General features: G+C 44.1%; 1 protein-coding gene across 1 annotated transcript in view; it reads right to left on the reverse strand.

Moving 5' to 3' along the window:
- Nucleotides 1-26674, reverse strand: part of LOC144769724 (uncharacterized) — a 175322-nt gene that overhangs the window by 19287 nt on the left and 129361 nt on the right. The window contains exon 4 of the mRNA XM_078653905.1: nucleotides 16900-17046. Coding sequence (XP_078510031.1) covers nucleotides 16900-17046 — 147 coding nt within the window. The remainder of the gene's footprint in view (nucleotides 1-16899; nucleotides 17047-26674) is intronic.

Below are 26674 nucleotides of genomic sequence, written 5' to 3' on the forward strand. Positions count from 1 at the left end.
GACTGTTCCCATGAGGCACAGGGTCAGACTGATTTGCATATGGCCATGTCTGAACTGGGGTGGCGGAGTGAGCTAAAGAATGATGATGGATTAAACCCGGGCCATTTGACTGGGGGTGAGTGCTTGCATTGTACAACACTCAGTCCATCATCCCCTTTAGTATTGCTTTGTTCGCCCTAAGTGGGCAGGGTATGCCCAGACGTGGGTCCTTTGCTCATTTGGCACTTTATTCAAGCTAGCCTGGCTGATGATGGCTGATTAGCCAGAAACCAGTCCAAGGATGCGTGTTTCTGGTCCAGGGAAGACATGGTTTGGCAGTTCAGGCTGGACTGTTCCCATGAGGCACAGGGTCAGACTGATTTGCATATGGCCATGTCTGAACTCGGGTGGCGGAGTGAGCTAAAGAATGATCATTGGTTAAACCTAGATAAGTTGACTGGGGTGAGTGCTTGCATTGTTCAACACTCCGTCCATCATCCCCTTTGGTATTGCTTTGTTAGCCCTAAGATGGCAGGGTATGCCTAGACGTGGGTCCCTTGCTCACTTTGCCACTGGATTCAAGCTAGCATGGCTAATGACGGTTGATTAGCCTGAAACCGGTGCCAGGATGCTTGTTTCCGGTCCAGGGAAGACATGGCGTGGCAGTTTGGACTGGACTGCTCCCATGAGGCACTGGGTCAGACTGATTTGCATATGGCCATGTCTGAACTGGGGTGGCGGAGTGAGCTAAAGAATGATGATGGATTAAACGCAGATCAGTTCAATGGGGGTGAGTGCTTGCATTGTTCAACACTCCGTCCATCATTCTCTTTGGTATTGCTTTGCTCGCCCTAAGTTGGCAGGGTATTTCCAGATGTGGGTCCCTTGCTCACTTTGCCACTGGATTCAAGCTAGCCTGGCTGATGACGACTGATTAGCCAGAAACCGGTCCTAGGATGCTTGTTTCCCGTCCAGGGCATTCATGGCTTGGCAGTTCGGGCTGGACGGTTCCGAGTAGGCACAGGATCAGACTGATTTGCATATGGCCATGTCTGAACTGGGGTAGCGGAGTGAGCTAAAGAATGATGCTGGATTAAACCCAGATCAGTGGACTGGGGATGAGTGCTTGCAGTGTTCAACACACCTTCCATCATCCACTTTGGTATTGCTTCTCCACACCCAACACACAGTCCCTATAGAGTAATAGCCTTCCCTATAGGAAGTTATATTTTTACCATTTCCAGCTGGGACAGAAGAGTTACCTCTGACCAATTGGGTGGTTTGTATCTTGATGATGCCGAACTTCAGATTCTCTCTCTGGCAATGTAAGTATATGAGGGAGAATCGTATATCAGCAAAGTGTTGTGTTCAGCAAAAAGTCTTGGAAATGACTATCTTCTGCATGTAGAACTCACTGATGTTTGCCTGAACTCTCTTTGTTGACCTTAGAACTCCTGCTACAAGTTGTAAAGTGCTTACGCTCCGCCTCTAAATATGTTGAAATTGGTATACACCTGATTCACATATTAATCTTACTTATATGTCCTTAGCATATGGTTAGTGTACCTCGGCTCTGTGAGTTAAATGCTAATGTTAGGCCTGCAGCACCCCTACTGTGCCATGACCCAGCAACCCTATCTCCAGGCCTACCATTGTAGCCTGGCTGTGCAGTTTTAAACTGCAAATTCTGCTGCCAACAGTACATCCTTTTGACAAGTCAAATTTATATATATTATATGTCTTTCAAGATATTGATACGGACCAGGCTCACCAGTACAAGCAGGAAGAATTGAGCGGTGTCGGAGTCACTGAACTCCGCTTTGGGAGAGACGCAGTTGCGGACTTACCCCCGTGAATATGGATTCCTGCAATTGCTGGTTGTGCAGTTGGGGACGCGAGGTGTTTGTTTGTTTCTTTGGGCATGGAAGAAACATGCGAGAGGGTTTTACACCACACTGCTACTCGCGCAACCACTTGGCCGCCCGATCCCGGCAGATTGCTGCCTGCTGGGAGATGCAGTCTCATTCTACACCCAGTGAACTGCGATAGGTGAATATCGTCATCGGAGGGCGGAGCGAAATCTAACTATTTTAGTTGGTGCAGGTGATCTACTCTGGTGGCAAACAACTCTTCTTCCGATCCACACTGGGCGCTGAGGAGGCTCTATAGCCGAAATGCATACGCCCGTTATCTGCCAAGCCTGAAATAAAGAAGCACCAAGCTGTTCCCCTTGTGTGGCCTCTGCCTTTCTTTTGGAGAGTTTGTTTGATATTGTTTCATCGCCAGCCAGAGGCGTGATACAGAGGCCCCTGCACATCAAGCTGGCCTGGTCAACACTGGCTTCCTTTTGCTTCCGCAAAAAAACTTTGTCTTTCAAGATATTGATACGGACCAGGCTCACCAGTACAAGCAGGAAGAATTGAGCGGTGTCGGAGTCACTGAACTCCGCTTTGGGAGAGACGCAGTTGCGGACTTACCCCCGTGAATATGGATTCCTGCAATTGCTGGTTGTGCAGTTGGGGACGCGAGGTGTTTGTTTGTTTCTTTGGGCATGGAAGAAACATGCGAGAGGGTTTTACACCACACTGCTACTCGCGCAACCACTTGGCCGCCCGATCCCGGCAGATTGCTGCCTGCTGGGAGATGCAGTCTCATTCTACACCCAGTGAACTGCGATAGGTGAATATCGTCATCGGAGGGCGGAGCGAAATCTAACTATTTTAGTTGGTGCAGGTGATCTACTCTGGTGGCAAACAACTCTTCTTCCGATCCACACTGGGCGCTGAGGAGGCTCTATAGCCGAAATGCATACGCCCGTTATCTGCCAAGCCTGAAATAAAGAAGCACCAAGCTGTTCCCCTTGTGTGGCCTCTGCCTTTCTTTTGGAGAGTTTGTTTGATATTGTTTCATCGCCAGCCAGAGGCGTGATACAGAGGCCCCTGCACATCAAGCTGGCCTGGTCAACACTGGCTTCCTTTTGCTTCCGCAAAAAAACGTTGTCTTTCAAGATATTGATACGGACCAGGCTCACCAGTACAAGCAGGAAGAATTGAGCGGTGTCGGAGTCACTGAACTCCGCTTTGGGAGAGACGCAGTTGCGGACTTACCCCCGTGAATATGGATTCCTGCAATTGCTGGTTGTGCAGTTGGGGACGCGAGGTGTTTGTTTGTTTCTTTGGGCATGGAAGAAACATGCGAGAGGGTTTTACACCACACTGCTACTCGCGCAACCACTTGGCCGCCCGATCCCGGCAGATTGCTGCCTGCTGGGAGATGCAGTCTCATTCTACACCCAGTGAACTGCGATAGGTGAATATCGTCATCGGAGGGCGGAGCGAAATCTAACTATTTTAGTTGGTGCAGGTGATCTACTCTGGTGGCAAACAACTCTTCTTCCGATCCACACTGGGCGCTGAGGAGGCTCTATAGCCGAAATGCATACGCCCGTTATCTGCCAAGCCTGAAATAAAGAAGCACCAAGCTGTTCCCCTTGTGTGGCCTCTGCCTTTCTTTTGGAGAGTTTGTTTGATATATATATATATATATATATATATATATATATATATATATATATACACATATATGTATATATATATATATATATATATATATACATTTGAATTGTCAAATATATATATATATATATATTAATCTTAACAGGTATTAACAATGTTAACAGGTATTTGTAGAGTGCACGTACACCCTTGGGTTTCATGGCGCTGAGAGGAAGGCTGTTTATGGCCAGAACGCTTAGCCAGCCGCTTGCATAAATAGCCATGTTTTCAAAGATTTTCTGAAGCTGATAATTTCTTTGCAGCTTCGGAGTGCCAGAGGCACACAATTCCAGAACTTTGGAGACAGGTGGGAAAAGCTTTAGCCACCCAGACGTTTCCGTCTAAAAGACGAGGTGGTAAGCAGGAGGTGGTGGGCTGAGCGTAGGCAATGCCTCAGGATGTATTTGGTAAGTCGGCTGCTGATAAATTTGGGACAGTTGCCGTGCACAGCTTTGAAGGCCAAACAGCCAGTTTTAAAGGACACTCTGTGGGCCAACGGGAGCCAATGGAGTTGAGCAAGGCAAGAGCTGGCCGACGACCACTTAGGAAGTTTGAATATCAGTCTGGCTTGATTTTGGACCATTTTAAGCCTTTTCAGCAAACTCGCAGGGAGGCCAAGGTAGATGGAGTTGGAGAAGTCGAGCGGTGAAAGTATCAACACTATAACCACCTGGATCAAGGCGGAGTGAGTAAGCAGGTGGGAAATCTTCCTAATTTTCCGTAGCTGATAGACGCTGGAAGAGATCACAGTGCCCACCTGCCCGCGGAGCGAGAGGTCGGCCTCAAAAATGACCCCCAAGCTTTTCATGGAGGAGGAGGGGGCCGGGGGGAGCCCGAGTTCAGATGGCCAAAAGTGCAGGCCCCAGCAGGACTTACTATTTCCAGGCAGGACCAGCTCGGTCTTGCCTGGGTTAAGTTTCAAATGATTTATATCCATCCAGCGCTGAATGTGGAGTAAGGTGGCCTGAAACTCACTTAAGGCGTTAGGGGAGCTGAGGGAGAAGATGATCTGAAGATCATCGGCGTAATTGAATAATGTAATGTTTCTGATTTTGAGTGAATGAATGAGGGGTCTGAGGTAGATATTAAAAAGCAGCGGGGAAAGGGAGGAGCCCTGAGGGACCCCGCAGGTGGAAGGAAGTTTAGGAGCAGTAAATTCTCCGAGCCTGACTGCTTGGGTACGGCCTGAGAGGAAAGATTTAACCCATTCTAAGGCAGCTCCTTACAGGCCGGCCTGCTTGACACGGTTGAGGAGGATGGTATGGTCAACCGTGTTGAGCTCAGCCGACAGGTCCAGGAGCACTAATGCTTGATGTTCACCTCTGTCTGTGTTAGCCCTCATGGTGTCCATTACCGCTAAGATCCCAGCCTCCGTGGAGGATGCTGGGCGAAAACCAGCTTGATTTGGTTCCAGGTAATCCGAACGTTCGATGAAGTTGGACACACAACTGGACACGTGGGCTTCCTAAACTTTAGCGAGGAAGGGCAGAAGGGAAATAGGACGGTAATTAATAGGGTTACTGGGATCCGCCTCAGGCTTCTTTAGAAGGGGGACAACCGTGGCGTGCATGTATTGGTGGTATTGTTGTGTCATTAACAAGATTACAAATGGGGGTGGGGTCACACACTACTCACACACCAGCGGGATCGCTTCTAAGGACTGTGGTAAGTGTAGTTCGTGTTCCGCGATGCATCTTCTTTCGATTCTCTGCTATCTTCGCTATCTTCGCCTTCCCTGGACACGCGCTTCGGGGTACTTACCCCTCATCAGCAGGGATTAGGCCGTGTTCTGGGGTTGCCGGTGGCTGCCAAATATTGCCAGGTTTAGTACCACTCAGGCGCGCAGGTGCGGGGCCCCAGGCTCGTCAGCCAACTGCTCGAGGAAGCTTTAACATTACGAATGGGGGTGGGGTTGCACACTACTCACACACCAGCAGGATCGCCCCTAAGGACTGTGGTAAGTGTAGTCTGTGTTCCGCGATGCATTTTCTTTTGATTCTCTGCTATCTTCGCCATCCCTGGACACGTGTTTCGGGGTATTTACCCCTCATCAGCAGGGATTAGGCCATGTTCTGGGGTTGCCGGTGGCTGCCAAATATTGCCAGGTTTAGTACCACTCAGGCACGCAGGTGCGGGGTCCCAGGCTCGTCAGCTAACTGCTCGAGGGAGATTTAACATTACAAATGGGGGTGGGGTCGCACACTACTCACACACCAGCGGGATCGCCCCTAAGGACTGTGGTAAGTGTAGTTCGTGTTCCCCGATGCATCTTCTTTCGATTCTCTGCTATCTTCGCTATCTTCGCTATCTTCGCCATCCCTGGACACGTGTTTCGGGGTTTTTACCCCTCATCAGCAGGGATTAGGCCGTGTTCTGGGGTTGCCGGTGGCTGCCAAATATTGCAAGGCTTAGTACCACTCAGGCGTGCAGGTGCGGGGTCCCAGGATCGTCAGCCAACTGCTCGAGGGAGCTTTAACAATACAAATGGGGGTGGGGTCGCACACTACTCACACACCAGCGGGATCGCCCCTAAGGACTGTGGTAAGTGTAGTTTGTGTTCCGCGATGCATCTTCTTTCGATTCTCTGCTATCTTCGCTATCTTCACTATCCCTTGACACGTGTTTTGGAGTATTTACCCCTCATCAGCAGGGATTAGGCCGTGTTCTGGGGTTGCCGGTGGCTGCCAAATATTGCCAGGTTTAGTACCACTCAGGCGTGCAGGTGCGGGGTCCCAGGCTCGTCAGCCAACTGCTCGAAGGAGCTTTTACATTACAAATGGGGGTGGGGTCGCACACTACTGACACACCAGCGGGATCGCCCCTAAGGACTGTGGTAAGTGCAGTTCGTGTTCCGCGATGCATCTTCTTTCGATTCTCTCCTATCTTCGCTATCTTCGCCATCCCTGGACACGTGTTTCGGGGTATTTACCCCTCATCAGCAGGGATTAGGCCGTGTTCTGGGGTTGCCGGTGGCTGCCAAATATTGCCAGGTTTAGTACCACTTTGGCGCGCAGGTGCGGGGTCATCAGCCAACTGCTCGAGGGAGCTTTAACATTTGGCAGCACGCAGCAACTCCAGAAGATAGCCTAATCCCTGCTGACGAGAGGTAAATACCCCGAAACACGTGTACAGGGATGGCGAAGATTTAAAGATATGCGAGAATTCGAAAGAAGATGCATCGCAGAAAACGGTACTACAATTACAATGGTTCTTAGGGGCGATCTCGCTGGTGTATTAGCAGTGTGCGACCCCATTTTGTGAATGTTTATGCTCCTTGGAGCCGTGAGCTGACGAGCTCGGGATCCCGCACCTGCGTGCCTTTGTGTGGTACTATACCTGGTAATATTTGGCAGCACGCAGCAACCCCAGAAGATATCCCAATCCCTGCTGACGAGGGGTAAATACCCCGAAACACGTGTACAGGGACGGCGAAGATTTGAAGATATGCGAGAATTCGAAAGAAGATGCATCGCAGAAAACGGTACTACAATTACCATGGTTCTTAGGGGCGATCCGCCTGATGTATTAGCAGTGTGCGACCCCATTTTGTGAATGTTTATGCTCCTTGGAGCCGTGAGCTGACGAGCTCGGGATCCAACACCTGCGTGCCTTTGTGTGGTACTATACCTGGAAATATTTGGCAGCACACAGCAACCCCAGAAGATAGCATAATCCCTGCTGACGAGGGGTAAATACCCCGAAACACGTGTACAGGGATGGCGAAGATTTGAAGATATGCGAGAATTCGAAACAAGATGCATTGCAGAAAACGGTACTACGATTACCATGGTTTTTAGGGGTGATCCAGCTGGTGTATTAGCAGTGTGCGACCCCATTTTGTGAATGTTTATGCTCCTTGGAGCCGTGAGCTGACGAGCTCGGGATCCCGCAACCTGCGTGCCTTTGTGTGGTACTATACCTGGTAATATTTGGCAGCACGCAGCAACCCCAGAAGATAGCCTAATCCCTGCAGACGAGGTGTAAATAGCCTGAAACACGTGTACAGGGATGGCGAAGATTTGAAGATATGCGAGAATTCGAAAGAAGATGCACCGCAGAAAATGGTACTACAATTACCATGGTTCTTAGGGGCGACCCCGCTGGTGTATTAGCAGTGTGCGACCCCATTTTGTGAATGTTTATGCTCTTTGGAGCCGTGAGCTGACGAGCTCAGGATCCCGCACCTGCGTGCCTTTGTGTGGTACTATACCTGGTAATATTTGGCAGCACGCAGCAACCCCAGAAGATAGCCTAATCCCTGCTGACGAGGGGTAAATACCCCAAAACACGTGTACAGGGATGGCGAAGATTTGAAGATATGCGAGAATTCGAAAGAAGATGCATCGCAGAAAACGGTACTACAATTACCATGGTTCTTAGGGGCGATCCCGCTGGTGTATTAGCAGTGTGCGACCCCATTTTGTGAATGTTTATGCTCCTTGGAGCCTTGAGCTGACGAGCTCAGGATCCCGCACCTGCGTGCCTTTGTGTGGTACTATACCTGGTAATATTTGGCAGCACGCAGCAACCACAGAAGATAGCCTAATCCCTGCTGACGAGGGGTAAATACCCCGAAACACGTGTACAAGGATGGCGAAGATTTGAAGATATGCGAGAATTCGAAAGAAGATACGTCGCAGAAAATAGTACTACAATTACCATGGTTGTTAGGGGTGATCCCGCTGGTTTATTAGCAGTGTGCGACCCCATTTTGTGAATGTTTATGCTCCTTGGAGCCGTGAGCTGACGAGCTTGGGATCCCGCACCTGGGCGCCTTTGTGTGGTACTATACCTGGTAATATTTGGCAGCACGCAGCAACCCCAGAAGATAGCCTAATCCGTGCTGACGAGGAGTAAATACCCCGAAACACGTATACAGGGATGGCAAAGATTTGAAGATATGCGAGAATTCGAAAGAAGGTGCATCGCAGAAAACGGTACTACAATTACCATGGTTCTTAGGGGAGATCCTGCTGGTGTATTAGCAGTGTGCGACCCCATTTTGTGAATGTTTATGCTCCTTGGAGCCGTGAGCTGACGAGCTCGGGATCCCGCAACCTGCGTGCCTTTGTGTGGTACTATACCTGGTAATATTTGGCAGCACGCAGCAACCCCAGAAGATAGCCTAATCCCTGCGGACGAGGTGTAAATAGCCTGAAACACGTGTACAGGGATGGCGAAGATTTGAAGATATGCGAGAATTCGAAAGAAGATGCATCGCAGAAAATGGTACTACAATTACCATGGTTCTTAGTGGCGATCCCGCTGGTGTATTAGCAGTGTGCGACCCCATTTTGTGAATGTTTATGCTCTTTGGAGCCGTGAGCTGACGAGCTCAGGATCCCGCACCTGTGTGCCTTTGTGTGGTACTATACCTGGTAATATTTGGCAGCACGCAGCAACCCCAGAAGATAGCCTAATCCCTGCTGACGAGGGGTAAATACCCCGAAACACATGTACAGAGATGGCGAAGATTTGAAGATATGCGAGAATTCGAAAGAAGATGCATCACAGAAAACGGTACTACAATTACCATGGTTCTTAGGGGCGATCCCGCTGGTGTATTAGCAGTGTGCGACCCCATTTTGTGAATGTTTATGCTCCTTGGAGCCGTGAGCTGACGAGCTTGGGATCCCGCACCTGGGCGCCTTTGTGTGGTACTATACCTGGTAATATTTGGCAGCACGCAGCAACCCCAGAAGATAGCCTAATCCGTGCTGACGAGGAGTAAATACCCCGAAACACGTATACAGGGATGGCAAAGATGTGAAGATATGCGAGAATTCGAAAGAAGGTGCATCGCACAAAACGGTACTACAATTACCATGGTTCTTAGGGGAGATCCTGCTGGTGTATTAGCAGTGTGCGACCCCATTTTGTGAATGTTTATGCTCCTTGGAGCCGTGAGCTGACGAGCTCGGGATCCCACACCTGCGTGCCTTTGTGTGGTACTATACCTGGAAATATTTGGCAGCACGCAGCAACCCCAGAAGATAGCATAATCCCTGCTGACGAGGGGTAAATACCCCGAAACACGTGTACAGGGATGGCGAAGATTTGAAGATATGCGAGAATTCAAAAGAAGATGCATCGCAGAAAGCGGTACTATGATTACCATGGTTCTTAGGGGTGATCCAGCTGGTGTATTAGCAGTGTGCGACCCCATTTTGTGAATGTTTATGCTCCTTGGAGCCGTGAGCTGACGAGCTCGGGATCCCGCAACCTGCGTGCCTTTGTGTGGTACTATACCTGGTAATATTTGGCAGCACGCAGCAACCCCAGAAGATAGCCTAATCCCTGCAGACGAGGTGTGAATAGCCTGAAACACGTGTACAGGGATGGCGAAGATTTGAAGATATGCGAGAATTCGAAAGAAGATGCATCGCAGAAAATGGTACTACAATTACCATGGTTCTTAGGGGCGATCCCGCTGGTGTATTAGCAGTGTGCGACCCCATTTTGTGAATGTTTATGCTCTTTGGAGCCGTGAGCTGATGAGCTCAGGATCCCGCACCTGCGTGCCTTTGTGTGGTACTATACCTGGTAATATTTGGCAGCACGCAGCAACCCCAGATGATAGCCTAATCCCTGCTGACGAGGGGTAAATACCCCGAAACACGTGTACAGAGATGGCGAAGATTTGAAGATATGCGAGAATTCGAAAGAAGATGCATCGCAGAAAACGGTACTACAATTACCATGGTTCTTAGGGGTGATTCCGCTGGTGTATTAGCAGTGTGCGACCCCATTTTGTGAATATTTATGCTCCTTGGAGCCTTGAGCTGACGAGCTCAGGATCCCGCACCTGCGTGCCTTTGTGTGGTACTATACCTGGTAATATTTGGCAGCACGCAGCAACCACAGAAGATAGCCTAATCCCTGCTGACGAGGGGTAAATACCCCGAAACACGTGTACAAGGATGGCGAAGATTTGAAGATATGCGAGAATTCGAAAGAAGATACATCGCAGAAAATAGTACTACAATTACCATGGTTGTTAGGGGTGATCCCGCTGGTTTATTAGCAGTGTGCGACCCCATTTTGTGAATGTTTATGCTCCTTGGAGCCGTGAGCTGACGAGCTCGGGATCCCGCACCTGCGTGCCTTTGTGTGGTACTATACCTGGTAATATTTGGCAGCACGCAGCAACCCCAGAAGATAGCCTAATCCCTGCTGACGAGGGGTAAATACCCCGAAACACGTGTACAGGGATGGCGAAGATTTGAAGATATGCGAGAATTCGAAAGAAGATGCATCGCATAAAACTGTACTACAATTACCATGGTTCTTAGGGGCGATCCCGCTGGTGTATTAGCAGTGTGCGACCCCATTTTGTGAATGTTTATGCTCCTTGGAGCCGTGAGCTGACGAGCTCGGGATCCCGCACCTGCGTGCCTTTGTGTGGTACTATACCTGGTAATATTTGGCAGCACGCAGCAACCACAGAAGATAGCCTAATCCCTGCTGACGAGGGGTAAATACCCTGAAACACGTGTACAGGGATGGCAAAGATTTGAAGATATGCGAGAATTCGAAAGAAGATACATCGCAGAAAACGGTACTACAATTACCATGGTTCTTAGGGGCGATCCCGCTGGTGTATTAGCAGTGTGCGACCCCATTTTGTGAATGTTTATGCTCCTTGGAGCCGTGAGCTGACGAGCTCGGGATCCCACACCTGCGTGCCTTTGTGTGGTACTATACCTGGTAATATTTGGCAGCACGCAGCAACCCCAGAAGATAGCCTAATCCCTGCTGACGAAGGGTAAATACCCCAAAACACGTGTACAGGGATGGCGAAGATTTGAAGATATGCGTGAATTCGAAAGAAGATGCATCGCAGAAAACGGTACTACAATTACCATGGTTCTTAGGGGCGATCCCGCTGGTGTATTAGCAGTGTGCAACCCCATTTTGTGAATGTTTATGCTCCTTGGAGCCGTGAGCTGACGAGCTCGGGATCCCGCACCTGCGTGCCTTTGTGTGGTACTATACCTGGTAATATTTGGCAGCACGCAGCAAGCCCAGAAGATAGCCTAATCCCTGCTGACGAGGGGTAAATACCCCGAAACACGTGTACAGGGATGGCGAAGATTTGAAGATATGCGAGAATTCGAAAGAAGATGCATTCCAGAAAACGGTACTACAATTACCATGGTTCTTAGGGGCGATACCGCTGGTGTATTAGCAGTGTGCGACCCCATTTTTGAATGTTTATGCTCTTTGGAGCCGTGAGCTGGCGAGCTCGGGATCCCGCACCTGCGTGCCTTTGTGTGGTACTATACCTGGTAATATTTCGCAGCACGCAGCAACCCCAGATGATAGCCTAATCCCTGCTGACGAGAGGTAAATACCCCAAAACACGTGTAAAGGGATGGCGAAGATTTGAAGATATGCGAGAATTCGAAAGAAGATGCATCGCAGAAAACGGTACTACAATTACCATGGTTCTTATGGGCGATCCCGCTGGTGTATTAGCAGTGTGCGACCCCATTTTGCGAATCATTAACAAGATTGTTTGTGGGCTACCCCCAGAAACTTGATTAACTTCAAAGCAGCCTACCCTGCCACAAGCAGATGTAGCTGAAACCAAGGCCTTCACCCTTCCTTTGCCCCCGCAGCCAGGCCGGCTAAAATCACATTGGGTTTCTTGTTGACATCATAGTGTCAAATCATTCTGGAGTGTCAAGACCTGTTTGACAGGTCTGCTGGGGTTTTCTAGATTACACCTGGAGGTGCACTTCAAAGGGAGAGTGCCAGATGAGAAAACACTTCTTTTGCATCCACCGCCTGGCTGATGTTGAACCCTGCTTTGTTGTGTTGTACTAGCCTACTGTCTTTTGTTTTTATGACGGTACATGGACTACCTAAAACTGCTTTTGGTGTTAGATGTGGGGGGACTTTAGAATTACCATGGTACACTCCACACATACTCCAACCCAAATTAACTGAGGCTGGAGACTGCTGCCATCTTGAAAATGTCTAAAGTTGGAAATGATAGTTCTAGGAACCTTTAACCCATCGGTTAGAGAATGCCCCAGGGTCATTTTCGCCCACTAGCTCATGCCAGGCATAAATGTCAGGCATAAATGTGGCATCTCCAAGCCGCCTCTTCAGTACACACCTGGACCTGAGGAAAATCAGAAGATGCCTGAACCTGATGTATGCATACTGAGAAGAATCTGGAGAACCTGTTCTCTCCCTCTTACCCAGGACAAAGAAATGGACTCCAAGGGTCCAAAGGGCATAAGGTGGACCTCCAGCTACATGATTAAAAAAACTAAAAGCATCCTTTTGTTGCAGCTTCCCAACTGATCAGTGGCAAATGGATCTGGATTAGCTTGAAACCCAGTGATTCTCTAAGTGCCACCCCTGAGGTCCTCGGGGGCTTTAGTGTACTTGGCTTGGGACTTAAACAACCAAAGTCAGAGGGAAAAATCTTTGACCATGGCAAACCTGGTTAGTGTATCTAGCCGGTGCTTCATTGCAGTGAACATCACATTTTCCCTAGGATCTTTTCTACCATAGCCATTCACTATCATTAGCACTTTGTGCTTCTTGGCACTATTTCGACTTACAACTTTAAAAATGTATATTTCCGGGCTCCCTTATTGTATTTTGGTTATCAGATTATTACATTGGAATCTCTTTTTCCACTTTGGTTTGGGATTTTTATTGTTTCGCATTTTGACTTTATTACTGTTTTTGAAACTGCATGCATACCTTGGTACCAGGGGGTTGAGCACAGCTTTATTTAGAGGGTTTGGTAGTTTGCCCTGACAGGGGATGTGATTATTACTTGAGGTGGGACTTACCTACCTCAACTAAGCTTTACCACATAGCCACCAGTGTATATGGCTTGATATTGGGTTAAAGTTGGGCTGTATGCCAGATAGTTCATATAGAGTCACATATTCTTGTTTATGTTTAGAGTTAGAGATTGTAACCAACATTGAGCCAACTCCACTTTCTTGCCATACATATGTTCAGCCACTCCATACACATAGAATCTGTGTCCCCACTTATTTACAGGCAGATGTCAACACCTTATATGATACATGTACCACCATTACACACAGTAAAGTAATTAAACCAGTTGTACATTACAATAAACCAGCAAACTTGAAAGATATGTTCCGTGTTTTATGGGATCAATGAAGCACAACATCCTTTATTTAAATGTTTTTTTTACCAAATTGGATGGAATGAACCTGAGCTTATCTGGAAAAAAAATGTTGTGTTATTTTCCATCAAAAAGTCTTTGATTTTAGGAGCACTGAGCATTTTTATGTTTCCTATGGAGTCTTCTGGAGCCCCTGAGATCATTCAATACCAGTACTAAGTAAGCATGTCTTGAGACATATTTGTGAGAAAATATTTTAAGCATGTGCCCTAGCCTGTGTCTTGGCCTCTGTGATCGGCTGTGCTGTAGAGTGCAGCATTACACATAAAAGGAGTTCTAGAATGGAGAATGTCCATGAATTCTACAGTCAAGTTTGCGTAGCAAATACAGCCGGAACAAGGCTCCTACATCAAATGTGCAATCAACAAGTGAATTGATAATAGTGAAAATAGAATTATTTGCTTTCCTGTGCTGCATTTTATGGTGAAGGATTCTCCTAGATTGTTGTGTTTACCAGTGTAGTTGTTTCCAGTATTAGCACTGATCAGTTTCATTGCTTCTTAAGAGCTGCTCTCATGCATATATTATTGTGTCCATAAATAGTTGCTGTAAACTGCTCAGTTCATGATAGATGATCTCTTATGTTTGGCTAGTAAAACCAGGAATGCAGCTGATGAAGCACCTTTTATAACTAGCATAAATAACCTCTGAGGCTGACATCTTCGTATCAGGACTCATTGTTTTAGCATTTGAAAATGGATAACACATTTAGATGCAACATGTCTTTCCTATTGGATCAGTACATAAAGGATACATTATGCACAATGGCATACCACATTGTTCACCCAGTTTGATATGTACATAGCAGTCATAATACCGTAGCATTCTGTGTATTATGGTATTGTTTTTCAATTCCAAGGTTGCCGACCCATTGCTTCTAAATGTGACATCCATTTTTGTTCTTTAAGTAATCATACATTATGCACAATCCCATTGCTGTATGACTGCTCACTGTTATCTTTAAATTGTGACTAAAATGTGTTATTTCAAACGTTTGCATAATGCCAATTGGTTTATTTCCACTTATATTCTCTTAATTTAATGTATTTTATAAATGCTTATGAAGTGTGTGTGTGTGTGCATTTGTGTGTTTTATTTCAGTTGATTGAGGGACGCATTATGAGTTACTGGATGCCTATTCTCACCAATTTAAGGTTGTCACATTGTTAGCAACTGGTTGTATGACGGAATCACATATGCATTTACCACTCAAGCCTTCACAACACAGTCATTACTCTGACTGCGATGTTAACACATATTACCACGCAATTCGTTACGACTTGCTTTAGGAAAGCGCTGGACTTTTGAGTAGTATAAATTACTATTCCAACTCCAGTAGGTGTATGAATTACTTAACATCCAACACCAGTCCAACACTGCATTCCTGCAAGCAAGTCATTGTAATGACTTGTATGGAAAAGGAATGTGTGGTAACATCGCAGTGGTGGTAGTGACTGTGTTGTAAAGGCAGGTCGTGTTCCGCCTTCATGATCCCTTAGCAACCTGATATTGTTGATCCCGAAGTTTGGTCTTTTAGGGAACACAGATGCTGCTTGTCTGCTCCCAGGCAAATTTATCCCATATGTCCTACTTTGTATTTTCTGTTGAGTTCATGGGTTGTTGATTGATGAGCTTCTTAGAAGAAGTATTTTTAGATTACATATTCAGAGCCTTAAGAAGTCAATTCTTTTGGACCTTTAAGCCAAATGTCCTAATCTCAAGGATCTGGTCTGACCTCTAAGACGATTTCAGTTTGGCATCTGTGGATTTTCATTAGATAGCTGAGATGTATATTGTTCTGTCTTTGTGGAGAAAGGTTGCAGACTTTGGCATATATCCTTGTGTCATCAAAGACACACAATACACAGTCAATGGAAAAGTCCCTCTCCTGCCATAATGAAGTAATCTTATGTTGTAGGTTCTTTAAATGATAAGCTTGACAAGAATAACACAATAAGTAAGGGTGAGTACTTAACTAGGTTTTGTAAGGATGTTAGCTCCTACCTAAACACTATTCAATATTGTGTTACCAATGTATCTAACATGTAAGTCAGCCTCAGTTCCATTATGAACGGCAGATGCCTTTGATGACCACATTTCCATCTGCAGAAACATTTACAAGTGTATAGTTGAGGGTTCTGCAGACTTGATGTTGGTCAGCATTCTTGAGGCATTATGACATAAAATATTTCATTTGCACATCAGCACCTTCACAGACAAAGCTCCTGAAGCCTAAATGTCAGACAAAATATGCATAAGGCTGCCCCGTCACAGAGGGCCAGTCACAGTTTGAGTGATAAACAGAAAATACCAATAGCTGGTGCTTCTCACTCTTTTACGTGGCCTTTAATAATACCTTGGAAGGTTACGGTTAAGGGTCTCACCCTGAAGATCAAAGCATTAGATAACACTTCGTACAAAAGGTGATGACATAGGGCCATATGTATCAAGCTAATTAGAATTCGCAGGCATTTGCGAATGCTAATTAGCTAAATGGTATGTATGAAACATTTGCGCAGCAAAATAAGGAATCGCATATTTTGCGATTCCTTATTTTGCGATTGCACTTAAGGAATCGCAAAATTTGCGATTCCTTAAATGCAATGTATCAAAGAAATATTCATGCAAAAATGCCAAAAAGGATTCGCAGATTACCACCAACTTCTAGTTGGTGGTAAGTTGCGAATTCTGTTAAAAATGCAATTTATTTAATTTCCAAAGGTGCCATATGACGCTCATACATGCCCTTAGGGCATGTATGTGCGCCATATGCCCACACATGTCATTTTCAGGAGTGCAGCAGGGTGTTCTTGTGACACCCCTGCACCCTTGAAAATAATCGCAATTTGCGATTAGCAAATTGCTAATCGCAAATATTCCCTTCATTCCTATGGGCCTCCTGGCCCATAGAAATGAATGGGATAATTGCGATTAGTAATTTGCTAATCGCAATTTAGGAATGTGTAGGAATCGCTAAAAATAAGCGATTTCCTACATACATACCGTTTTGCGATTTCTAAATAGTGATTCCTTAATAATCGCTATTTAGTAATCGCTAAACGTTATGATGATACATATGGCCCTATGTGAAAATTGATGGTATGGATTTGTACATATATCACTACTGTGCAGTCAATTATTCTCATCACATTGAGATCAAGAGGAAAGGAATATTAAAATCACCTTTACGATGAAATGTTGCTGCCATGTAGATACATCTGGTCATCTTCCCAACACATTGAACAACTCCATTGGGCTCACAGATAACGGCACCAGTCACATTACAGTTGGGGCACTTCACTCCATTCAGTGTATGGTTTATGGGTGGAACTGTACAAGAAAAGCAGATCTCGGTTGATTCTGAGGTTTTCCATACAAGTGTTGCAATGTGCAATATATATTCCATAGAGGAGCATTTTCCAAAATACTGTGTTTACAAAGTAAATGTAACATGACACCAGCTGATAGGTGTGCTCATTTTGCCAGTGCTGTGTGTGTTCACATCATGGTCCTATTTAAATCATGTTACAGCAGATTGATCACTGACCTAGTTCACGGTGTTCTCATCTTCCCAACTTCAGTGAGGTTTGAAATGGTCTCCCCAACTTCAATGAGGTTAGAAATGGTTAATTATTTTTACCATTAGGACTGGGGGAGTGAGTTGCAAATTCAACAAGAGCTTTCAGGCCCGGACTGCAAATAATTCAATTAAATTGCCTGCATATCTAGGTTCTGATCTAGCCCTGAGAAGAGGTGTGTGTGGTTGACTAGACAACTTATTGCAAGCTGTAGCCCTGAACTCAAGCGAAAGTAAATTGTCTGCCAAAACAACAGAAAAGCAAATCCTGCAAATTTCTCAAGGTTAAGAGTACTGTGCCCAATCGATCAAAAGAGTTTGATTTTTGCTTTTGTACCTGCCGGAGTCAGAAGCAAACTATACCCGCATTTTATTGCCTGTAATGCAAGCTGAAGAAAGTCGATGAGGCTAAAAAAAACTGATTATATTCTACTAGAGTGTGCATCATCGTGTCATAGCTCAACTTCTTGACAATCCTCACAGTGTCCCCACCCAACAGCATAAATCACCCCTGCCTCATGTCTACTAGAGCTAGGTGGGTTGCAAACGTTTGCTAAAATATGGTTGTGATTTTAAAATATTTAGGAAGCACTGCCATAGAGGAATGAAAGTGAGCTCTTAATGAGCTGTGCAAATATTATTATTATTGTTATTATTATTATTATTATTATTATTATTATTATTATTATTATTATTATTATTATTATTATTATTATGCAGGATCTGTAGTTAACACAGCTACCCAGAGGGATAACCCGGAAAGGAAGAGACAACAGAAGAGAGCTTCAGTGAACAGCTAGAAAAGTGTCTTCCGGTGCTCACGAAAGGTAAGTAAGGAGTGACGGTTCTAAGAGAGACCGGAAGAGAGTTTCAGAGTTTCGAGCCCAGATAGGCAAACGAGCGTCCCTTCATCTGAACAAGACAATACATGGGTGTTGCAAACAGTGAGAGGTGATATGATCTCAACTGTTGGGTAGGCACATAAGGTGTCACTAGTACTTGAATATATAAGGGGGCCAAACCATGTTGTGCCCTGAACATGTAGCACAAAGACTTGAGTTTAATATGCTTCCCAAACTTAAGCCAGTGCAGTTCACGAAGCAGAGGAGTGGCTGAGGCATGTCTAGGCAGCCAGAAGAGTCGGCGAGCTGCTGCATTCTGCTTGATTTGTAAACAACGAATCGCAGATTTATCAGTGCCCAAGTACAGTACATTGCCGTAATCCATTCTAGATATCACCAGAGCTTGGCTCATGTTTCTTTGGGTGGCCAGAGGAAAAAGCCAAAGAAATGTTATGAGCCACTTTAGAATGGAGAAGCAGGTGGCAGTGACATTGGGCACCTGTGGTTTCAGGGAGAGCTTGTTGTCAATAATTAAGCAGAGATCCTTGACCTTAGTCCCCGGAGTTGGTGTTGGTCCAAGTGAATCTGGCCAATGATTGACTCTCCAGAACTCAGGGTTGTTTCCCAGAACCAGGACTTCAGTTTTATCACTGTTAAGCTTCTGTGCATTTTAATTAATCCAGAGCAATCTTTCCTCAGATCCAGATGGAATAAGTAGGGATCTTGATGTGGAGCAACAGAGAACAAAAAGATAGTCTGGGGGTCATTAGAGTATGAAAAGAGAGTGAGACCATACTTCTCAATAACATCGGCCAGCGGACGAACATGAACGTTAAAGAGCTATGGGCACAACATTAATCCCTGAGAAACACCAGAGTACAGAGCTGATGTCTTAGATCTCATATTGGCGGGGTAGACCAGGAAGGTGCGATCTTTTAAAAGGGAGGTCACCTACCTCAAGGCTGAGCTTTCAATGCCAAAGGCCGCAAGTCTACCTGCCTGAATGGAATGCAGCACTGTATCAAATGCTGCACTTAAGTCAAGCAGAATGAGAGCAGCCGTTCCACCAGAATCATGCTATTGCATAAGATATTTGTTGTACCCAAGGAGAGTGGATTCGGTCCTGTGGGCGAACGACCAAAATATAGAATCCAAAATATGGACAGGACAGAATATCGAATTACCAAAATATAGTTAGTTAGAATATCGATTTCCATAATGAATTTTTTTTTTTAGTGTTATGTATGGTAGTATATGTGTTAGAATTATGTATTAATTTTGTGATGTATGTTTAATTTGAATTATATAATGAATGTTATGTAATTACATTTTTGTGTAATTTAATTCCGTAGCGGGTTGTGGGTTTATAGAGGAATAGGGTGGAAAGTAATTTAACTATAGTAAATAAATATGAATTAGTATTTATATGTATTGATAATTGATTGATAATTAATTATTGATTGGTAATTAATTTTTATTTATTGGTAATTTATTTTTATTAATTGGTAATTCATTTTTTTAATGGATTAATTGATAATTATGTTAATTGTTTTATTTATTTGGAGCTGGTGTGGGTTTATAGAGGAATATGGTGGGAAGTAATTTAATTGTAATAAAGTTAATATTTATTTTTATTTATATGTTTTGATAACTCATTGCTTTATAAATAATTAATAATTGGTAACTAATTGTTAATAATTGGTAATTACATGTTATTAATTGGTAATTAATGTTTATTAATTGATTAATTGATAATTATGTTAATTATATTATTTGTTATTTGGAGCGGGTTGTGGGTTTATAGGGGAATAGGGTGGGAAGTAATTTAATTGTAAAAAAGTAAATATTTATTTTTATTTATATGTATTGATAATGAATTGATAAATCATTATTAAGTGGTGATACATTTTTATTAATTGGTAAAATAAAAAATCATTGGTAATTAATTGTTATTAATTGGTAAATATTTGTAATTAATTTTTTATTGGTATTGATAATTAATGTAATTTCTTTTAATATTAAATCATTACTTTCCCTACTGTTGCACTCTCAGGAGTGTGAATAGTAATTTTGATCCTCCTGCTATCCAATGCTTTCCCTACTGTTGCACTGGCTGGAGTTGGAATAGTAATTTTTACCCCTACGCTATCCAACGTTTTCCCTACTGTAACACTCTTTGGAGTGGGAATAGTAATTTTTACCCCTACGCTATCCATTGCTTTCCCTACTGTTGCACTCGCTGGAGTGGGAATAGTAATTTTTACCCCTACGCTATGCAACGCTTTCCCTACTGTTGCCCTCGCTGGAGTGGGAATAGTAATTTTTACCCCTACGCTATCCAACGCTTTCCCTACTGTTGCACTCTTTTGAGTGGGAATAGTAATTTTTACCCATACTCTATCCAACGCTTTCCCTACTGTTGCACTCTCTGGAGAGGGAATAGTAATTTTTACCCCTACGCTATCCAAAGCTTTCCCTACTGTTGCACTCTCTGGAGTGGGAATAGTATTTTTTACCCCTACGCTATCCAATGCTTTCACTACTGTTGCACTCGCTGGAGTGGGAATAGTAATTTGTACCCCTACGCTATCTGACGCTTTTCCTACTGTTGCACTCTTTGGAGTTAGAATGGTAATGTTTACCCCTACGCTAACCAATGTTTTCCCTACTGTTGCACTCACTGGAGTGGGAATAGTAATGTTTACCCCTACGCTATCCAACGCTTTCCCTACTGTTGCACTCACTTGAGTGGGAATAGTATTTTTTACCCACCCGCTATACAACGCGTTTCCTACTGTTGCACTCTTTGGAGTTAAAATGGTAATGTTTACCCCTACGCTAACCAATGTTTTCCCTACTGTTGCACTCACTGGAGTGGGAATAGTAATGTTTACCCCTACGCTATCCAACGCTTTCCCTACTGTTGCACTCACTGGAGTGGGAATAGTAATTTTTACCCCTATGCTATCCAACGCTTTGCCTAACTTTGCACTCTTTGGAGTGGGAATAGTAATTTTTACCCCTACGCTATCCGTTTTCCCTACTGTTGCACTCACTGGAGTGGGAATAGTAATTTTCACACTCTCACTATCCAATGAAATCTCTACTTTTTTTTATTACATTCATTATTTTTACATGTTTTATTTAATTGTTTTTAATATTTAATTACTTTTATATTATTTTTATACATTTAAAAAATTTGATATTTTAGTTAACTATATTTTAGCATTCTATATTTTGGATTCGATATTTTAGTACTTACCTGTTTGTAGATAGGGATTCTATATTCTGTACTTTGATAATTTGGAGTCGATATTTTGGGCATTCTATATTATGTCCCTCGATAATTAGTCATAAACCGGTACTGTGTGCAGCCCTAAAATCAGAATGTGACGGGTGGAGTATCTGATGAGACTAAAGAAATGAAGAGAGTTGGGTAGTAACATGCATTTCTAAAATCTTGGAAAAGCCAGAAAGAATGGAAATCAGAAGAAAATATGACCAACAAGAGGGGTCCAGATCAGCTTTTCTTTGCAAGGGGAGAACAAGGGCATTTTTACAGTTCTGAGGGACATATGCTTCACTCAAAGAATTTTTGAGGAGTAATAGTTAGGGCAGAATCATCTAAAAGTCTGGGTTTTGCAGGAAGAAGGGAATCTAACTGGGAGCCGGACTTTATAGACTCTAGTACAGTTTTTAATGTTTCCATGTCCAAAGAGGCCCATGCCCTAACTTTAGAGGACTCCTCAGGCTCATTAGGAGCAAGGTTTACTTCCTGGCGGACCTTTTGACGGGTCAGCAAAATGCATAAGGATCTCTATGTTAGTTGCATCTGCAGTTAGTTTACAGTGAATAGTATATTAACCCAAACATATATTACAATACTGGCAGGACTAGGACATACTTACTGCATCACCTCTACCATTTAGACAGTGGAAGCATTAGTGTTGGAGCTCAGTTGGTGCAGCTATTGATACAAAAATATCTAGGAAGATCTGCAACATATAATCACGAAACAAATACACTATTGAAAGGGGGTCGAAGATAATGCCCTCACTGGTAAATTTCAGTTTGGAAGAATAACTCACGCAGGTTCTCTACCAGTGCCAGTATTAACAAGAAAACTACTGAAGAAGATTAGAACTGCTATTAAATAGGGGTGGGTGGAACTCTCAGAATTTCTCTCTGGGGAATTTCGCAGAGTTACATGAAAACTTTGCAAAATTCAGTGATCGGGTGGAAATCGGCATGTCAAGCTGCTCGTGCTGATTTATAAGGCGGTAAACTTGTTCTAAGCAGAAAAATTAGTGCAAACAGCACCACGTGACATGCCAGAGTGCGCTGCCCCACTAGTTGGTTTTGCTGCCTATCAAAAAGATTTTACACTAAGCGACTGCTTTCTTACCGTGAACGGTGCAAACCGTCCGCGATAGGAAAGTCCCATCAGATGCCATCCTAGCACCCACAAATCATGCTAAGGGATGCCAATTCTTGCTCGCCAATGTACCATTAGTGAGTTAAATGAGAAAAAACTGTAGCAGAATTTAACCTGAACTCTGCACTGCATGCGTAACGGGGAGTGGCCAAAACTCCATCAACTCCTCTCGCATGGAAGAAATTATTTCCCACCCCTACAATTACGCTAATACACGCCATACTACATTGACAGAATATTAGATTCCAACCACAAAGAAAAGAATGAAAAGTGAACTTACTCAAGAAGGAAGCTCACGACACAGCCAGCAACACCAAGATCACAAGTATTGTCATATAGATACGCTTTGCCTATATGCTGTGTTAAGTTAGCATGAGCTTAGTAGAATTTTAAACGCCATTTTACCTTTCTGCTGCTTCTGCACATGACACATAACTGTTGTTTTAGCTTTGAGCCTAGTAGAGCGTTTTGATTCACACGAGAATATTATGTTATTACTCTGATATCAGCTTTGCTTAGTGAGCTGTGTCTGTACAGTGAGTGTTGAAGCCTTCAAGGATAACTTGACACAGTGGTTGTTGTGAGGTCTGATCTTCGCACCTTCCTAGACATAACATACATGCAGCGGCAGCCAAATTCTGGCATTAGGCACGTTTTATATTGCTTCACACAGAGCACACTTACACACCTGATGGTGCTTCGTATGCAGAGAGCTGGTGGAAGAAGATGGGATCCCTTCCCCACTAGGATCTTGAGGTATGGGGCCGCCCTGCTAAAACCCAATGAGACCTTCTTAGATATAATATAATATACTAGATAGGGAGGGTGAGAATTAGGTGCTGTTTAACCCTATTCATTTCAGCATTTTAGCATGTTGTCACCTTTTGCATTCTATGGACTAGTAACTATACTGATTACTTTGCTTCTTATAATATGTTTGCTTGTATTAGCTAAGATAATGCATTTGAGAACACTGCATTAGTAAATAAACATTTCAAATATGCAAGCGTCCTCATTTACTCCATGTTCTGAATTGAAATGATTGTATAACGAAAGAGTGTTCATGTGTTCCACATTACCTGAGGTGTACTAAGTCCATGTTCTGGTTTGTCTAAGCATTGGGAGTTTGTAATGACCAATGAGACACTGTAGCTAGTCTGGTAGGGGATTTTGGGTACTAAGGTGAGTTTTGGCACACCCTAATTCACTGAGGTTCCAAGTCTCTATGCACAGTTCTGTAGGAGAATGGAATCCCTGCGACAGTATAGGGACTAGGGAGATTACCACACAACCACACACATGTGGAGGAGAAGGTAATAAGAGGGGTGCAAGAACACTGGATACATAACAGCTGCAAACTGCACCATCTAAGGACATGCTTATGAGTCTATCATCACAAACAGAAAACAGATGATATCAACTACAACTAAAAACCTAACAGAACACAAACATTTTAGATTTGAAGGTTCCTTTAAGTTGAATGGGTGAAGATATAGGGTTCTGCTTTATTGCGCACTTGTGTGCAGGCACAGGTTGTGTTCCATTCTACTTTCACATAACATAATGTCATGACAGATAATACAGTTCTTACCTGGAATGTGAGGGGTCTCTGCACACCGGCCTGCAGATATGTCATCTACTCGTACCTCAAGAAACACAATGTGCAGATTCTGGTTGATGTCTGGAGATATCGGAATCCTGGAGTGTGGATATGTTTATTTTACTCCATACCTCATGGTCTACACGTGCGATTGGACAGTTTCCTCAAATCAACCTCCCTACTCTCATACATAACAGGCTAAGACTACCGAAGTCATACACATTCTGGCCATAACCCACACTATGTTACACTGGCAAGGGAAAGCGGGACTCCTAACATTCCTCCATGGTGTTTACAACCTATGACGCTTGAGGACCCGCTCTTAAGAGGCACAATAGGGAAGGCTCTCAGAGAATACTTCATACATAACATGGGGACGGCTTTGTGGAGTTGGCTGCCATGAAGGCAACGATACATGGGAAGTGTCTGGGATTGAGGTGTGGTTTGAGGAGGCAAAAAGATTTGGAGTTGTTTAGAGTGACAACAGATTTACTAGCTTTTAGAATCTGAAATAGTAGATGAAGCTTTAAACTGTGCGTCCCTGTTAGAGGCATGTCAAAAACACACAGAACTCCTAGAACGCCAAAGGTGTTTGAATTATGCAGCACATTCAGCAACATCACCTGCTAAAGCTGATCGGTCCAGGGCCTTATTTGCTTGGTTGATCAGACAAGAACAGGTCATGCGATCTATCACTGCACTTCAGTCTCTGGACGGTGGACTTGAATATACACAGCATGAGATTCACAGAGAACTGACCATGTGGTTCACTCATTTATTTAGGTCTGCCTTAAACGTCCCTACAATGGACATACACTCTTTCCTGGATGGTCTCACCTTTTCCACTCTCACACAGAAGCAGTGCAGGGAACTGGACATACCTCTTACGCTGGAGGAAATGAGAGGCCTAATCCAAGCATTGCGATCTGGCAAGATCCCAGTACAAATGGCTTTCCTCATGATTTCATGAGACATATGCCAATCTTTCAGGTCTGCACCTACTGGGGGTATACGTGGAAGCAATGGTGGGTGTCTCCCTTCCCGCCTCTATGACAGAGGCCACTCTGATTTCCCTCCTAAAGCCAGACAGGGACCCAACATACACAAGTGCCTACCAAACTCTGGAACTGCTAAATGGGGACTACAAGATATTGGACGGAGTTATGGCTGGCCAACTGGCCCCTGTCATTTTGCATCTGGTTAATCAGGATCAGAATGGCTTAGTCCTGTCCTGAAATACCTCCCTTAATATCCGTAGGCTTTTTCAGGTAATGTGCAGCGTCACAGCGACTTGGCCTGCAGCTGACTGCTTGGTTATGGATCAAGAGAAAACCTTCAATATGGTGGAATGGCTGTATATGTTTGCGGTGTTGAGACTCCCTGGGTTTGAGCCTAATTTCTTAAGCCTAGTTAAACTACTGTATGAAGCGCCTACGATACGAGTCCATTTAGGAACCTTATTCTCAAAGCCAAAACTGATAGGGAGAGGAACTAGGCAGGGGTGCCCTCTTTCCCTACTAATATTCTCCCTAGCCACTGAGCCAATGGCTATGGTGCTGCACCAGTCAGCTAGGCACTGAGGTGTATAGTTGGGAGAAGAGACTCATGCTATTTCGCTTTATGCAGATGATATCTTGCTGTGCATTAGGGATTTGCAGACAATACCGCAATCAAACTCAACACACTTAAACTATTTGTCACAGTATCAGGACTGTGTGTAAATTGTGGGAAGTAATGTTTATTTCCCTTCACTGCTGACACAGTTGCCCCTCAGCTGATTGTGGACGGTGCTCTAATAGCTTGGTAACCAGTGGTGTTTCGATACCTGGCTGTTAGAATTTAGCACACGGATCAGGATCTCAAAGATGGTAACCTATCCAGGGTGCAAAAACAATTAGAATGATACCTCTGTTCCGATCTATTTCATTTTAGATTGACCAGAAACGTTCTAACTATCCAATACCCCACCCTTTGATTCCCCAAAACGTATTTTATTTATCATGTAATTTTATATGTAGAAAATTTTTTCTTCGAATATTAAAAACTTTTTTGCGGGTTCCCCGACTATCGTAACAGTACCAACGCGAGGCATCTTGGATGCGGATTCAGTCTACATATCGATGGCAAGTTTGTCTCCCGACATTGGAGAACGTAGTGTGAGATTCCACGACTATTGAGAGATCACCTTTGGATCTTCGGATCAACTCTACAATTGAGAGACAAGTACATTGCTCCAATTACTACCGGATGGCTGCCCGATATCATCAATGGATCACTGACATAATATAGAATGACAAAATATAGACTTACCAAAATATAGTCACCAAAATATAGAATGCCAAAATATCGAATTCCTATCTACAAACAGGTAAGTACAAAAATATCGAATCCAAAATATAGTCTGTAAAAAATATAGTCAGTCAAAATATCGAATTTTTTTAAATGTCTTAAAAGTAATTTAAAATTAATGAAATAATAAATATAATTAACTAAAACATACTTAA

Source organism: Lissotriton helveticus, chromosome 7, assembly GCF_964261635.1.
Source record: "Lissotriton helveticus chromosome 7, aLisHel1.1, whole genome shotgun sequence".
NCBI lineage: Eukaryota > Metazoa > Chordata > Amphibia > Caudata > Salamandridae > Lissotriton > Lissotriton helveticus.